We start from the raw sequence: 17,885 nt of genomic DNA, 5'->3' as shown, positions 1-17,885 counted from the left end.
GGCTTAAACCCCTCTGCTCCTCACACAGGCTAAAGGCAGGGGATTGGGGAGATTCTGTGTCACATCACAGACTTAGCGCCTCCAGGGAGCCCGGCAGATGATTGCAAATGACGAGTCTGCGGGAGCCAGCAGATGTGGTGCGTGAGGAGCAGAGGGTGCCAGGAGCAGCAGCAGCCATGGGTCCCCTTAGCTGCCACCTCCCTCTGCTCCACGCAGACCCTGACAGCTGTGAGCCAATGGGGCCACCTGGCTGGGTCAGAACACACAGCAAAGCCAACCAAAGAACTTCCTGGGCCCAAGGAGTGGAAGAGGGGCCAGGAGGCCCCAGGCAGGGTGGAAAGACCTGTGAGGTGTGGCAGAAATAGCACATGACTGATGGGATACATGGCTTTGCTGTGTGACCTCAGGCAGGTAGCTCAACTTCTCTGAGCCTGTTTCCTTGGGTGTAAACCAGAGATAATAGCACCTCCTCAAAGAGCTGTCAACAGAATTAAATGAACCAAGAGATGTGAAAGTATTTAGCAGGGAATGGAATTCTGTGCATGATTCAATGAAGGTTAGTTGAGTAGAAGTAAACACAAATTTGAGTTCTTTCCAAGTTAGCTTTCCAGCTGGTTGGGCCGAACTGAGGAGATGGCAGAAATAGCTGGAATATTCATTCAAGCTAGTGTTGATTGAGACAGACCCTGTGCTAACCCCTCGCGTGGATTATTCCATTTGACTCTCGGAAGAATTCCACAAAGTGGATGCTATTTATCCCCATTTTTCAGATGAAGAAAGTGAGCCATAAAGAGGGTGAGAAGCATGCCTGAGGTCCCACAGCTAATGAGGTAGAGTCACAATTTGAATCCAGAGCCCACGCTCTGCATTAACACCGCACTCAGCTCTGTGATTAAATCCAGGCTCTGCCCCTCCCTGGACCGGGAGCAAGTGTCTTAGCCTGAGCCTCAGCTTCCTGATCTGAAAAGGGGGATAACAGTAAACCCACTTTGTGGGCTGTTGAGAAGATTAAATGGGATAATATGCCTGAAAGGGACTGGTATGTAGCAGGTGCTCAATAAGTGTTCCAAGAATTGCCAGGGCAGGGCCGGGGGAGGCCGCCCCAGAGTGGGGACTCCACTTCTTAGGGATTGGTATGCCATTTGTACACTCATTATACAGGCACACCTTGTTATTGCATTTTGAAGATACTGCTTTTTTTACAAATTGAAGATTTGTGGCAATCTTGCATTGTCAGACGATGGTTAGCATTTTTTAGCAATAAAGTATTTTAAATTAAGGTATGCACATTGTATTTTAGACATAATGCTGTTGCACACTTAATAGACTACAGTATTGTGTAAACATAACTTTTCTATGCACTGGGAAACCAAACAATTGGTGTGACTTGCTTTATTGCGATATTTGCTTCCTTGTGGTGGCCTGGAACTGAACCCGCAATATCTCTGAGGTCTACCTGTATTCAGGCCATGGCAGCCATGAAGAGTTTTATCTCAGGGCCTCAGTTTTCTTATCTGCAAAATGGAGCAGGTGAGACCAGCTCTCTGAGGCTTGCCCACCTGACAGCCCATGTGTGATGGTTAGACTCCTGTCTTGGAACTAGAATCATAACAAGAAGGAAGCAGCATTAGATGCATGAGTCATAAGGGCTTTGGAGGATGACAAGTGTCATCCCATGTGGTATGACGGCCCTTTCTCCCTCCCAGCCGCACCCAGACAACACTTACCTCATCCCTTCCTTTCATTAGATTTTAGTCCTTCCCTAGTCGCGGGGATTCTTTTTCTATTTTAATAGCTCGCATCAAGGCAACAAGTGGAATGGTAAAGCACAAGGACTCTGCAGCCCACCTGCCCAGGTTCCAACCCAGCTCCACCATCGCAACCCATATGGTCTTGGGCAAGTTAACTTAACCTCTCTGGGCCTCAGTTTCCCCACCCATCACATAGTTTAACGACAGCACAAACTCACTGAGTTGTTGGGGGAATCAGCTGGGTCTGACACATTGGCAAAACAGAAATAAGTTTTTGGTATTATTATTATTTATTTTAAAGCACCTTGGAAAAAAATAACATGGCACGTTAAAACCGTGCATTGACAGATCTCATTGCTCAGGATGGGGAGAAAATAATTCGACTTTGTAAGTGAATCAACGTAAAGAGAAATAGTAAGTGAATAATAATATGGGGGTGCAGTATACAGTCCAAATCGGGAAGGCAGTGCAAAATGAAAATTCGGGGGACTTGCCTGGTGGCACAGTGGTTAAGAATCCGCCCGCCCATGCAGGGGACACGGGTTCGAGCCCTGGTCCGGTAAAATCCCCCATGCCACGGAGCAACTAAGCCCATGCACCACAACTACTGAGCCTGCGCTCTAGAGCCCCCGAGCCACAACAGATGAAGCCCACGCGCCTAGAGCCCGTGCTCTGCAACAAGAGAAGCCACTGCAATGAGAAGCCCGCACACCACAACTAAGAGTAGCCCCTGCTCGCCGCAACTAAAGAAAGCCCGCGCACTGCAATGAAGACCCAACACAGCCAAATTAATTAATTAATTAATTAATTAAATTTTTAAAAAAAAGAAAATTCAGGGCCTCTTGTTGAAAAAATTATTAAGAATTTCAAGACAGATTTTGACTTCGCGACCTTGGGTTCCGGCTGCCTGCTACCTGCAGTCTACTCTGTGCGGTCATGTCTGTGCTGACTCCACTGCTGCTGAGGGGCCTGACAGGCCTGGCCCAGCGGCTCCCCGTGCCGCGGGCCCAGATCCATTGAAGCCGCCGCGGGAGCAGCTCGGAACTATGGATATCGCCATTGGGCTCACCTCCTGCTTCCTGTGTTTCCTCCTGCCGTCGGGCTGGGTCCTGTCACACCCGGAGAACTACAAGAAGCGGGAGAGACAGTAGCTGTCCTCTCCCTCACCCTGTGACCTGGCCACCCCGGCCTGTCCTGATCATGTCTGCTGCATTCCTGGCCGGCCTCCCCGGGATCATGTCCTTCAGTTACAGTGACCTCTTCTGTGATCATGACCTCTTCATTGCTCCAGGTTGACATCCTGGGACCACATGTATCCATTTAGAAGGCGCTGCTCGGTAGGGCTTCCCTTGTAACAATAAAGTCTATTTAAACCCTGCTTCAGGGGGAATTCCCTGGTGGTCCAGTGGTTAGGACTCCGCTCTCTCACTGCTGAGGGTGTGGGTTTGATCCCTGGTCAGGGAACTAAGATCCTGCAAGATGTGTGGCCTGGCCAAAAAATAAATAAATAAATAAACCCTGCTTCAGAAACTCAAAAAAAAAGAATTTCAAGACAGTTACAGGATAGCATTAAACCAAATGGAGGGTCCTTCCATGCACGGAACCCTATGCAACTATAAGGTCACGTGCCCACGAAGCTGGCCCTGGTTCTACATCTTGGCAAGGATGTGGGCTACGTGGATGTATGCATTTCTTGAAACTCACTGAACTGTACATGTAAACTCTGTGCCGTTCACTCTTTGTATATTATATAAATGAAATTATATCAATTAAAAAAGAAACATGACAAAATAGGGTTATAAATTCCCTGCTCATCACAGGCCGTGTGGTTCAGCAATGAGGTGCAGGTATAGACCTGTATGTGGAATGTTGTCTTCTTTTAACCCAGTCTGTGTATCCCCAGGCCCTGCCTACAGTCGTACAGGATGTGCACTGCCCAACCCAATGCCACTCACGTAGATGAATCATGACCCCCAGAGTTGCACAGTGGGTAACCTACACAACTGTACCTGGTGGCCTTGATTGTAAACTTCATTTGAAGGACTCATCGTTTGTCTAAAGTGAAGGCCCGGTGTGAATGCAAAGCCTGGGCCCAATGGAAGGGTCTTATGGCAAGTTCCATCCCAAGGCCTCCCATCCAGGCAGAGATCCAGAAGGAAACCAGCCCATGCAAAGACTTTCCTAGAATGTGCAAAGGAGGCATCCTTCAAATTCCTCCACCCCCGTGCAGTTCAGCAAGCCCTATTTCCCCAATGCTGCTGAAACCTCTGCTCAGAGGGGCAAACAGCTGGATTTAAGCATCCGAGGTAATTTCTCACACCAAAGTATGAAAAGACCGAAGAGTCATTTCGAAATGTTAATTACCACTGTTTACACTTAACAGAGTCTTCTCACCATGGAGAAACTGTTTCCAATTATGAAACATGAAAGCTGGTCACCGTTTGGGGTTAATATGACACTCTCTGAGAGAGCGAACAGGCGAGACTATCCAGACACCTAATTACCTGGAAAGATAATCTTGAATAATTGGAATTAGAGCAACTAAAGCAATTATTGGATGTTGTGATCTCCGGGAGCTGTCCTCCACCGGCACGGGGGTTTAATCACTTTTAATAAGAGCACGTAATTAGAGGAATCCAGAATTTCAGAACTAAAGTGGCAGAACCAGCACTTCAGAATGAGGGAGGTGGGAGGACCATGTGTGATGCTAGAGAAAATGAGGCTGGAGGAATGGGTGGGAAGGAAGGGTGAGATGAGAAAGGATGGGTGGTGTTGGCAGGGTGGGCGGGATGCTGATTAAAAGCCCTCAGGATCCTGGCAGGTGAGGCTGACTCTAACCTAAATTTGCTGTGTGACTTTGAGCAAGGCACTTAACCTCCCGGGGCTACACCTTCCTTCCACTCTTCAGTCATTCAGCAAGTGTCTGTTGCACATCTGTCACGTGCCTGGCACAAGGATACTGGGTCTCACGTCTTTGCACATGTCATTCATTCTACCAGGAATGACACCCCACCCCCCGCACCGCCGTGCCCCTTATGCAGTAGAAGGAATGCCACTCATCCTTCAGGATCCTCCCCATATGGAACCCTCCACACAGCCTTCTAATACTGCCATCTTTCTTTCACAGGCCTCTGGGCACCCCCATGGGTCCCTGATTCACAGATGTGACTCTCCACCTCCTTGTGTGTCTCCCCCACTAGAAGGCTCCTCAAGATCGGAAGCTGTGAGGCGTTCTCCTCACTGACCCAGCTCCTGGCACACAGCCTGGCACCGAGGGATGCTGCCCACGAGCCTGCCCTGGGAAGGTGGAGGGAAGGTGGACAAAGGTCCCTGCAGCCCTTCCCCGAAAACAAGGGCTGCAGCCTGCCCTGCTTCCAAGAATGAAATGGCTCCAGGTGAGGTGGCCTGTGTTGTGAGTTTATTGAGAATGGCCAGGAAATGATCTCCTTCTGTAGGAGGATTCCAGAGCTCTGCTGTCTCCACAGAAGGACCAGAGCCATTCAGACAAATGATGGTTCCCACCCACGGTCAGAGGGCTGCAAAAACCAGCTCAATGTTGTCTGGGAATGGCAGGTGAGAGGGAAAAATGGACGTGTGGACCACTCGGGCCAGTCCCGTGCCTCTTTGTGTCCTGAATTGTCTGTCTTGTTGGGATGAAAGAATCAGAGTTCCCTTTTTGTCAGGCCCTGGACCACAGGCATGTACTCGGTGACTTGGGAGCCCAGGGCGGACATAACTAACTCAGCCTGGGGGCCAGAGAGGACTTCACAGAGGCAGGGCCTTTGGGTTGGCAGGTGAAGGTGACAGTGAGTCCCCCAAGCAGCCAGGGAGAAAAGATCGCCCAGGATTAATGCACAGGCACAAGGATGCACCAGTGACTCGGTGTGTTCAGGCTGCAGCCAGCAGGCTGACCTGCTTGCAGTTCGATGTTAGAGTCTGGGCAACTGTGGAAGCTGGTTCCCCTCTCCCTTTCCTGTCTGGCATGTTCTGATCTATACACCTTTCAGTTCTATGACATAAATCAATAAAATGCACTAAATAAATTAAGTGAGCAGCAGAATTGTAAATCGATTTCAGACGGAGAACAGAGAGGTTGAGGGAACCAACAAGAGACTATTATAGGAATTCAGTTGAGAAATGATTCACGCAAGACTAGGGATTGTGGCCACGGAGCCACCACACTGTTGCATATCCCTGAAATATTAAACAAATGAAACCTACAAGCTTAGGAGATTGTTTCACAAAAATTGCCAGCTGGTAGCTGCCAAAAATCCCAGCTCCCTGGGAAAGAGGGACAGGGAGCCGGGATGGCTTAAAACACAGCTCAGCCCAGGCGGGACAGAGGAGACCACGGCTTCCAGAGTCAGGATCCAGATTTCCAAACCCAAATGGGACACCCAGTATCTATAACATGGCCCCTGTTCCTTCTTTCCTTCTTTCCTTCATTCAACAAAACTTTATTAAATTCTTGTTGTGTGCCAACCCCATCTGGGGCACGGGAGCCACTGGAAAGACAAGATCCAGAGCCTGTCCTCAGGGAGTGTCCAGTCTGGTGGAGAAGATCATCTCAAGGCAGTGTGATGGGTGCTAATAGGACCAGTCACCATGAGTACTTCTGGGGTCTGAGGTGCCTTTTCAGAAGAGTTCATGTCTTAACTGGGTTTTGAAGGATAAATAGAAGTTTTCATGGCAAACAAGAGGTGGTAAAAGTAGGTCAGGCAGAGGGAAGAGCATATGCAAAGGCACAGAGGCATGAGATATGATGGAGAGTTTGGAGGGAAATGTATGCAAGTAAGGAGGCGGGGCTGGAGCACAAGGTCCACATGAGGGATTACAGGAGGTGGAGTGGAAAAGGCAGACACACAGTAGATCACGAAGGGCCACGAGTACCGTGTTACATGGTGTATGTTTAGGAGCCAGGAGAGGCCTTTAAGCAGGAGGCTGATGGAGCCGGATTTCCAGTTTAGGAAGATAATTTAGAATTCAGTGTGGGAAATTTTTGTTTTACTTTTTATGGAAGTATCACATATACAGAAAAGGGCATTGATCACAAACGTACAGCTTGATGAACTTTCATAAACTGAACGCATCGTGTAACTAACACCTGGCTTAAGAAGCATAACATCGCCAGCTGCCAGAGCCCTCCACTGGCTCCCTTTCAGTCACACTCGCTCTTCAAGGGTAACCCCTGTCCTGACTTCTGAGGGCACAGATCCGTGTTGCCTGATTTCCAGTTTTATACAAATGGAATCACATACTGTGTGTTCTTTTGAATCCAGCTCCATTTGCCCAACAGCCATACCGCTGAGAAAAGTTGGAGACTGCACAGTACTCCACGGTGTGTGTTGATGGGCATTGAGGAATCACAGTGATTTACCAGTACAGCCTTGATGGCAAACATGAATCAGGACGAGCTCAATTCCTTCCCTCCTTCCTTCCTTCATTCATTCTTCATTCATTCATTCACAGTGAGAACCCATCCACCGGTGAGGGGAAGCTCCAACCTGGGATTTAGGAACTGAGAATTTTCCCCATACCGCACCTTGACAAATGACTTGGGACAGATCTTTACTGGGGGGTCCGGTTAACATAACAAAGGGCAGAAAACCCCAAAATCCTCATGGACCCCCCCACCCCCGCCCCACGGCAGGATCGGAGGTGGCAGCCATCATGTCCCCAGCCTTTTGCACTGGAGGGTGGCCTCCTTGTTCCTCGGCTGGAGCCCTCCCACGATGCCGGATAACCATCTCCGTAGCTCTCTCCCACTCCTGTAGGGCAGGGCCCTTCACCTCATTCGTCCTTGCATTGCCCCCCATACCTAGCCCAGAACTTGGATCAAAGTAGGTGCTCAGGAAATGTGTGTTGAATTGGAAAGCATGTGTGCAGATGGCTGGCATGCAGAGGCTGCTCAGTGGATTGTTTGGGGAAGGAATAAATTACCTCTCTCAAATATTTTGGTTACTTTTGGAAAAATAAATAAGTCACTTTGGGATGACAATGACCAGAGGAGACCTTGATAAGCAAATTAAGCACATACACCCAGAAATCCAGCTGGGCCAGTTCCAGCACAGCCAGCTGTCAATCATCCTTAAGGCCTGTGGTCAGGCCCAGGTGTGGCAGATTAGACCGATTTTAAATTTTAAATATCACTCAGCAAATATCCATTCCCACTCCACCCTCCACGTGGGTCGTGTATTTCTCGCCCCATTGATGTTGGATGCAACCCCATGACTTGCTTTAGCCAACAGGATGTTAGCAGATAGGATGTAAGCAAAGGTTTTAAATGTGCTTGTGCATGGGACTCCCCCGGCGGTCCAGAGGTTAAGACTCCACGCTTCCATGGCAGGGGGCATGGGTGCAATCCCTGGTCAGGGTACTAAGATCCTGCATGCTGCACAGTGCAGCCAAAAAAAAAAAAAAAAGAATAATTTTTTTTTTCTAATGTACTTGTGCAGTTAGCCACCTTGCATTTCTGTCCCCTCTATTTGGCCCCCAAAAAGAATATACATGGAGTGGACTTGAGCCCAGTCTGCAGCCTGGAACCAAGACAGCCTACATCAGCTAAACCTAAGTCAACCCACAGACATGCAAGCAAAAAAATACATGCTGAGTGCCACTGAGTTTGGGGATGGCTTGTTACACAGCATTATAGTGACTATTGCTGACCAACACACTAGGTTTGAAAAGTATCCAGTTGGTCACAATTATTTGGTAGGAGAATCTGGCCCCAGGGGATAAGAAGTTGAGATTTGGAGAGACAAGGGAAACCTTGAAGAGGAAGATTAGGAAGCATATGAAGCTTTTCCTCTGCATTTTCAGTAACAAGTTCACAATACACAGACGTTGCTGTTTATCTGCATTTGCACATTTCATCTTCACAAACTGCTCAAGTGTCCTTAATTCATTCCTCCTCCTCTGCCTCTCATGGGCTGCTGGGCAGATCTTTGTCAGAGAACTTATTACTCTGCTCTGCCAGTAGGGCTCCAGTGCTAGGCTGGGCCCTGGAGGCACAGAGGTAAATAAGAAACCACTGCTCGGAGGGCCCCATTCTTGTGAGGGAGAAAGATATGTATGTGTACAGGTTACTATTACTCAGCTGTGATACAAGACTCTCAAAGTGTACTGGGGACATAATCCGAATGTCCAGTGATAGGGCTTGTTTAAATAAATTGTCTCTATGTGATGGGCTATTATACAGTTGTTCCAAAAGATGAGTGAGTTCTATGTATTGATATAAAAAGCAATCTATGATTTTATACAGGTGTATAAGTATATATGTGTATATACGTATGGGTGTGTATTTATCTATCTACCTATCTATCTATCTTTCATCCTTCTAACTTTCTTCAGGGACTAATAAACCAAACCATTACCAGTGAATATCTAAGGGCGGGCTTATAAGAGACTTTCATTTCTCATTTACACATTTAAACATTGTTATAATTTTTATAACAAGAGTGTATACAGTTAAGAATCAATGTTCATTTTTCATTAATTCAACAGTGCCAGGCATTGCTTTGGGCCCTGGGGATACAGTAAGTCACAAATAAGACAAAAATCCCTGCCCTCATGGAGCTGACATTCTTTTAGGGGAGACCACTGTTAATCAAAGAAGCACCGAGTACATTTCATATGTGATGTAAAGACAACTAAACATTGAAGAGAGTAGAGAAGGACTTGGCAGGAGGAAGGGCTGCTCTAAGGATGTTCAAGGAAGGCTGCCCTGAAGATGTGACGTTTGAGTGATGAGAAGGGACCAGCTGTGCAGAGAGCTGAGAGAACAGTGTTCCAGGAGCAGGAAACAGCAAGTGCCAAGGCACACACTAGCTTGGCTGACTCAAGGAACAGTAAAGATTTTGGAGACCTGAAGTATGGTGAGGGAGGGGAGATTACAGGAGATGAGATCCCGGATGTACAGGGCCAGATCCCCCAGACCCCAGGCCTCTCCCCCAGGCCAAGATGAGAACACTGACTTTTACTCTGAACGAGATGGGAGCCAAGGGAGGGTTTTAAACAGGGAGCCACATGAGATGATTTATGCTTTAACAGGATCATTCTGGCTACCAGTGAAGCAGGGGTCAAAAATGGAAGGACATAACCAGTTAAGAGACTGTGGCAGGAATCCAGATGAAAAATGGTTGTGGCTTAGGCTAGTTTAAAATGAAAAGATATTTCCCACGTGAAGCACAAAGCTAGAATGATCAGGAGAACTAACAAAAATATGCCATGGTAAAAACACTGATGACAGACACATATTTTGCCAGGGGAGAGGGTAGGGAGGAAAGGACAGAGGGTATTGGAGAAAATGGCAAAGACGGGGCCCATTTCAGAAGGGCCTCAATTACTCTCACACACACACATGCACACACACACACGCACACACACACACACACACACAGAGGCTTGGAAGGCCTAGCTTTTCAGCAGAAGAACCAGGCATTTAAGAGCCAGACAGCTCAGTTTTAAATCCCAGCATCCTAATTGTGTGACTTTGGGCAAGTCAATTAACTCTCTAGGCCTCAGTCTCCTCATCTGTAAAATGGGGATTAAGTGAGCCACCAGGTATAAAGTTCTCAGAACAGCACCTGGCACGTGGTAAGCACCGCATGAAAGCCAGTTTGTGTTAGTGTCACCTAACACTAATTATTATGATCGGATTTTGCAGAGCAGGAAGTAAGTCACAGCGGGAGTGGGTGCAGCCAGAATCTGGGAGAAGAGTGTTCTTTGGGAGAGAACACGTCTGAGCTCCAATATCGGCCCAGACTCCCTGTGTGACCCTGAACCAGTCCCCCTCTCTCTGCAGCCTGGGCTCCTCATCTGTGAAACAGACAGTGTGGAGAGGACTCGGCGAGCACACGGAGGGGTCCGGGGACACCAGGCTCCTGCAGGTGCCCCTGGGAGGGCTGGGTCGGGAGGTTCGGGAACAGGCCACAGAGCTGCCTGACCAAACCCCGCCAGCCCCAAAGGTGAGCCTAAGTGCTTGAGAGGCAGTGAGTCCATGAAAACTGGTCTGCAAAGCCAGCCCGCTCAGGCTTCTTATAAACATTTTTATACACACAGCCAGAAGGTCTTTGGCGTGGCCACCAAGCCCTGAAAGTAAAATCACGAGGCCAGTAAAACACAAAGATACAACCCCTCTGGGGCCTCGGTCCTCATACACGAGGCAGGAATAAGCCACCATACAGTCCACACTGTATGTGGACACACACATGCATGTACACACATCCACACGCTCATATGTGCACACATGTGTACATGCCTCCGTGCCCACACTCACCCACGAGTGTGCATGCAGGCACACACACGAGACCCATGTGCACACTCTCACAGGAGCACCTGCCCACGCATGCATACCCTCGCCCTCAACCAGACATGCACACACATTTACATATGCACATACGGGCCCAGCTTCCTGGAAGCCAGATTTGGAGCGGAGGAGACCCAGGAACTCCAAGGCCTTGGGGATTATGGGATGAGCACCGTAGAGGTTGCCTACAGGTACTGGCTTCTCAGATGCAGTACAACGGAGGGGTACGGAGCATGGGCTCTGCTCCTTATGAGATGTGAGACGTGAGTGGTTTAATGTCTCTAAGGCTCAGTTTTCTCATCTGTCAAGTGGGGTGAGAATGTCAGCCCCTTCTTAGCAAGGTTGTGGGGAGGTTTCTCAATTGATACATTTAAAGTGTTTGGCCCAGTGCCTGACACATTGTACCTGCTCAGTAAATATCAGCCATTTATTAGCAGCTGTAGTATTTTCTGGAAAACTCAGTTTGGAAGCTGTGGCCCAAGTTGCTCAGCTCGAAACTTCAGGGATGGCCACAAGTAGCCACTAAACAGGGCACCTTCACTGGGAAGCAGAGGAAACAGAGGAGGTAGTCCCCACTGCAAAAAGCTTGCTCAGAGGGGGAGCCCAGCCTCTTCCTGGACCCGGGAGCACTATGGGCTCCCTGTCACATGCCCCTCAATCTCACCAGCTGCCACTTGGCTGGAGCTCTTCAAGGGGACAGCGTCTGTGAGACAGGAACGTCACCAGCCTCAAAGACACGCAGCCCCCTTGCCTGTCCCACCTCTCCCAACACCCTGGAGGGGTCAGAGACGGGGCACTTCAGGCCCTTGAACCTCCTGGCACTGCAGGGAAACTGCAAACTCAACCCCACCAGCAGGGGGCGAGGGTGACCGCATATCCTGGATTTAAGAATTTCCCCTGAGCCTCGGCCCACCAAGGCCCCCCATGTCGGGACAGTTTAGGACTGAACTCTTGTCTCAGTTTCCCCACCACGACTCCCAGGACCAGAGCCCTCTCCTAATCTCCAGGCTGTCTGAAGAGACCTGCACACCTGTTCTCTCTTGGCAAGGGCTCTCCTTGGTGGCAGGGTAGGGAAGTAGGGAGGTGGCCATGCCCTACGCTCCTGTGGCAGCATATCCTCCAGTATCCATTCTCCTGTTCTTTCATAATGATAAAACCCCTGCCTTTCAGCTGAGCACATGGTTGCCAGGATAAAGACCTCATTTCCCAGCCTCCCTTGCAGCTGTGATCAAGTTCTGGCCAAGGGGATATAAGCCCGTGTCATGGGGCAACTTCTGGGAACCTTACTGTTGACATGCAACCTTTGCCCTTTCTTCTTTGCCTTTCCTCTGCCCTGTTGCCTGGAGTGCAGATGTGACAGCTGTAGCTCTAGCCATCCTGTTAGTCCATCAGGACAAACGTCACAGGGATGATGGAGAGGCCCCCAGGGGCCGGAATCCTGAAGACCGCATGAAGCAGAGCCACCCTAGATTTGAAACTTTTAAAAGGAATAAATACATTTCTCCACTGAAGCCAGTTACTGGGGTCGCCATTACTTGCAGCTCAACCTGATCCTGACTACTCGGCCCCCTACACAAGCCGCAGCCCGCTCCTAATCATGTATCTGAGCATCACTGGGCTCAGAATCTCTGCTGTCAAGCCCTGCACACCAATGGGTCCTTTCTGAATGGCAGTGCCCGATCAGGCTGGACCTCCCCACACTTGTGAGATGACAGAGACAGAATGTCTGGCTTCCCTCCCCCAAGGTCAAATCCTACACTTGGAAGCAATGCCACCACTGGTCTTGCCTGATCCCAACTTCCGCACACCCATCCTACCTCCCCCAAAGTCCCAGCACGCGCTGGAAGTAAGGGACGTGTAATGACTCTCAGAACCATCCCACTTGGGGGGCGGGGGAAGGCAAGATAATGTCCCTCTACCTGCCTCTCCCCCTGCACTAACTGCTCAAGGAACTCAGAGCTTTGCAACAGGATTCTGGCCCCTGGGGCACCATCACCCAGGGATGCTGAAGGACAGGATCACCCAGGGCTTCGGGAAGTGTCCCTGGAGAGGGCAAGGTTGGCACACCTGAGCTGGGGCCACACCTACCTTTCTCTGATGCTGGGGCCAGGTCAATGAAGCTGCGGCATTTTTCACCTTTGAAAAAAAAAAAGAAAGGTTTTCAGAATATGAAAGGAAGTGAGAGCTTCAGGCCTCTCCCCCTCCCACGAGCCCTGTACGGATCTGGGGGTAGGGGGGCCCAAACATCTCTAACCCGAGCAGCATCTTTCTCTAAAGCCTAATTCCCAGAAAGCCAACGTCCTGAGGAATGTGGATGGCAAAGCCGCAAGTCCCCATGATGCCTCCTTCCGTCACCTCCCAGTCCAATCCATCCAGCCCTGTCACTTCCACCTCCTCAAAGCCCTCCTGCCCTTTCCACGGGCTCCACCCCGTCCAGGCCCAGCAGGACAAGGGCAGAGGCCGTCACTGGGCTCCCTGGACCTCCACTCTGGCTTCTGTCGGATATACTCTCCACACTGCAGCTGGAGGGATATTTTCAAACCACGCAGCTCTGATTACATCACATGCACACACGCAAGTACACACACTCTTGCTCAAAACACTTTATCCCAAAATAAAGCCCAAATTCCTTCATATGCATCCAGGACTGGCCCTCCCCGCCCCTCCTCCCCTCCCCCTCCTCTCAGCTCCTATACTCTTCGTGTTCCCTTCCCCGACCCCCCGACTGGGAACACAATTCATCCCTATTAGAAGCTCTTATGGCACTATGGCCTTCTCCTAGGGGGCAGCTAGTCACCTTATAACTCTTATCATTTTGTGTTTGATTCTCAGATGGATGGTTCACAAGCTGGAAGCCCCGTGAAGGCAGGTACCACATCTTCAATTCATCCCCAGCTCAGAAAATGGTACCTCCATCCTCCCAGATGCTGAGGCCAGAACCTTGATGTCACCCTTCGTTTCTCTCTTTCTCTCACACCTCCCCATCTGATCTGCAGCTCCAGCTTCCCAATATACTTAGAATCCAACTATTTTTCACCACCTCCTCTGGTCCCAGCCCCATCATCTCCTCTTGGATTACCGCAGTAGCCTCTGCATGGGTCTCCCTGTTTCTGCCCTTATCCACACAGTCACCAGAAGGGTCCTGTTATAACCTAAGATGGATTACGTCTCCTCTCAGAACTTTCCCACAGTCCTCAATTCACTCAGAGTCAGAACCTAAGTCCTTACCATGGCCTATAAGGCCCTGTGTGATCTGTGCCCCCATCACCTCCCTGACCTCATCTCCTACTGGCTTGCCCCTCGCTCACTCCACTCCAGCCACACTGGCCTCCTTGCTGATCCTTAAATGTGCAGTCCTGCCTCAGGACCTTTGCACGTGCTGTTACTTCCCCCTAGAGCATTCCTCCCCCAGATAGCTGAATGGTTTACCCTTCCTCTCCTTTATCACTTTCCCCAAGTTTTACCTTCTCAGGGAGGCCCTTCCTAGCTAGTCTATTTAATATTCCAAACAACTTTTCCCTGACTCTCCCCATCTCTCTTCCCGCTGGACCCCTAGCACCTAGAACACTGCCTGGTTCATAGAGAGTGCTCAATAAATATTTGTTGAAGGGGTATACAAATAAGTAAATGAATGAATGAAAAAATGAATGCCTTCCACCCAAACCTTATGCCTATAAGAAACTTCAACTCTTCAGTCTTTCCGTCCAGCCTCCTTGATGCCAGGCCCTATGCTGGCCATCAAGGACACAGTGAGAGCAAGATGTGACCTAGCCTTAAGGTCCTTTCTCAGATGGGACACGTGCTCTATACTTTGCCACAGTCCCCACCACACCCTGTTGCTTTACCCCTAGACCTTAGACCTCACTGGTCCCTGAGACACTAGATTCGCTGACCTTTAGGGTGAGCTTGCAACTCCTAGTTCAAGGGTTTTACTGCTGAGCATAGCAGCAAGAGATAGATTTCACTGCTGAGCCCAACAAGGAGATAGACTTTGAGTCCAAAAGGAGTCAATGTAGGTTGGGGATGAAAAGAATCTGGAAGCTCCCAGCATTCTCAATTCTCGTGTCTGCTTGAAGCTTCCTAAGTTTTCCTCTAAGAAGGTCCCTTGAAGCCCGTTTGGGCTCCTGAACCTCCTTCCAGCCCCATACAAATGCAAAGGCAGATATCAGGGAGTGGTGAGAGATGAGGCTGAGAAGGAAGGCTGGGGCCAGATCACGAAGGGTCTTAAGTGCTGAGTTAAGGAGTGGATTCCTCTCTTATATATGTCACCCCTTCCAAAGAATCATGAGGCCACAGGTGGATGGATGCTGCTCCTGTGATTCCATCGTGCTTGCTTCCTCCCCAGGCTCTATACTGAGATGTAGGACCCTCTCCTTCCTTTATAGAAAAAGCTCAGGGCCACTGAGTGATCAGCCAGGACCACACAGCAAGTCAGTGGTACCGAGATTATAAAGAGATGTTTGCTGACAGCCAAGAACCAGAAGAGAGGATTTTTTAAAATGAGAATAGGTAGTGTGCTAAGAATGGATGGATTTTGAATGCATCATCTTAAACTTTCTTTATGTTATATTGTTTTCTCAGAGCTAGAGAGGGAAAATTTTAATGGCTAAATTCAGACCAGCAGCCAGGGCCCCATTAATACTTTTGTGGACCCTAGGCTCTTTTGCCTTTGGAGTCTCTTCCTCAATAAAGACAAATTAAATTAAAAATTGTATTTTACAAATGCATTGGTTAAAGATTAATATATTAACATTATATATTAAAATTTTTCTTCACCTAAAAGGTTTTTTTTCTTCTGATTCTGAAAGAAATTAAAACATTTTATGGGCTTTTGCTCTGACCTTGTACCCTGAATCCTGCTGAATTCATTTATTAGTTCTGATAGTTTTTAGTGGATTCTTAGGATTTACTATATACAAGATCAAGTAATCTACAAATAGATATAGTTTCACTTTTTCCTTTTAATCTCAATGCCATTTATTTCTTTTTCTTGACTAATTGCTCTGGCCAAAACCTCCAGTATAATGTTGAATAGAAGTGGCAAGAGCAGGCATCCTTGTCTTCCTCCTGATATGAAAGGGAAAGAATTTATTCTTGTACCACAAGTATGATGTTAACTGTACTCTTTTTCATAGATACTCTTTATCGGGTTGGGGAAGTTCTCTTCTATTTCTAGTTTGGTGAGTAGTTTTATTGCAAAAGTGTGTTTACTTTCTCTTTAATTCCACAACAACCTACAATGTAGTTCTGAGAATCCCCATTTTAGAGACAAGCAAACTGAGGCTCTGAGCTTTCAGTGACTTGCCCAAGACCACATAGCCAGTAAGTGATGGACTCAACCCAGCACACAGACTCCAAACTCCATGCCCTAAAGTTTTTCCAGCTATCTACTTCCATTTGCAGCTAGCCATTCCCACTGTGCAGAGCTACTAGGTCCTAAAAGTAACTCTCTGAGAACATACCTCTATGCAGATAGGGAAAATCCACCAGGGACTAAATAAAATGGCTCTCACGCTTCTATTTCTGCTACATGGACAAGACTGAACGAAGATGTTTGAGCAGAGATGGTCAAACTTGGCCCACACTCCCTGTGCAGGGCAAAGCTGAGGTTTAAGGAAAAATCATAGTAATGACATAAGGACAACTGGATATTTCAATGGTCACCAAGTCTAATAACTAAAATCCAAACACAGAAGAGATTCTTGGCTCCAGACCCTCAGTTCCATGATAAAGGTTAGCTAACCATTTGTGAGAAAGATATCAAAGTGTACCATATTGGCTAATTGCTTTCAGAAGTGGCCCTAAAACTTTAACATCTTTATCAGTTATTATTACATTTGTATGTTCAACAAGGGATTTCGTTTGGGTGTAAAACTGAAGAAAAGTGCACTTATCTCTTCAGACCAAACCTTGTCAATTAGATCATGGAGCTGTGGCCTGTTACTGCCACCTGATGGCAGCATACCTTCCTTGCACTGCGGAACTAGAAAGCTGGAAAGAATCTTTTTTTTTTTTTTTTTTAATAAATTTATTTATTTTTGGCTGCGTTGGGTCTTCGCTGCTCCATGCAGGCTTTCTCTAGTTGCAGCGAGCGGGGGCTACTCTTCGTTGCAGTGCACAGGCTTCTCATTGCGGTGGCTTCTCTTTGTTGTGGAGCACGGGCTCTAGGCATGCTGTTTCCAGTAGTTGGAGCATGCAGTCTCACTAGTTGTGGCTCACAGGCTCTAGAGCACAGGCTCAGTAGTTGTGGCACACAGGCCTAGTTGCTCTGGGGTGTGTGGGATCTTCCCAGACCAGGGCTCGAACCTATGTCCCCTGCATTAGCAGGCGGATTCTTAATCACTGCGCCACCAGGGAAGTCCCTGGAAAGAATCTTAAAGGTCATCCAACGTAAGTGGTTCTCAGCCCTGGGAAGCCCAGGCCCCACCCACAGACATTCTGGTTTAACTGGTCAGCAGCAGGCCTAAACATCAGTGGGTTTTCAAAGCCCCCAGGTGATTCCAGTCACAGCCAGGGTGAGATTCACATTCCAATCTGATTTGCAAAAACAACTATTTTCAACATTAGAAAAGCAATAGTAAGTCATTTTAGTGACAGCTGGTGCTATCTCACGGGACACTCCTTCCAGCAACAGTGTTTATGGGGCAGGATAGCAGAGTGGCCAAGGCCTGAGCTCTGGAATCAGCAGAGGTGGCTTCAAATCCTGGCTCTGTCACTTCCCGTCATGTGAGTTCACAGTCTTTCTGGACCTTGAGTTCCTCGTCTGTAAAATAGGCACAGCACCTACAGGGGTGTTATAAAGACTCAACATGGGCAAAGAACTTAGG

General features: G+C 48.4%; 1 protein-coding gene and 1 pseudogene across 2 annotated transcripts in view; one reads left to right on the top strand and one right to left on the bottom strand.

Annotated features, from left to right (window-relative positions):
• Positions 1 to 17,885, bottom strand: part of GSG1L (GSG1 like) — a 225,504-nt gene that overhangs the window by 130,173 nt on the left and 77,446 nt on the right. For both annotated transcript variants that reach the window (XM_060078770.1, XM_060078771.1), the window contains exon 2: positions 13,147 to 13,194. In XM_060078770.1, coding sequence (XP_059934753.1) covers positions 13,147 to 13,194 — 48 coding nt within the window. The remainder of the gene's footprint in view (positions 1 to 13,146; positions 13,195 to 17,885) is intronic.
• On the top strand, positions 2,688 to 2,923 carry LOC132476859 (cytochrome c oxidase subunit 8A, mitochondrial-like; annotated as a pseudogene).

This window comes from Mesoplodon densirostris, chromosome 16 (genome assembly GCF_025265405.1).
Source record: "Mesoplodon densirostris isolate mMesDen1 chromosome 16, mMesDen1 primary haplotype, whole genome shotgun sequence".
Lineage (NCBI taxonomy): Eukaryota > Metazoa > Chordata > Mammalia > Artiodactyla > Ziphiidae > Mesoplodon > Mesoplodon densirostris.
This window is presented reverse-complemented; position numbering and strand designations above follow the sequence as displayed.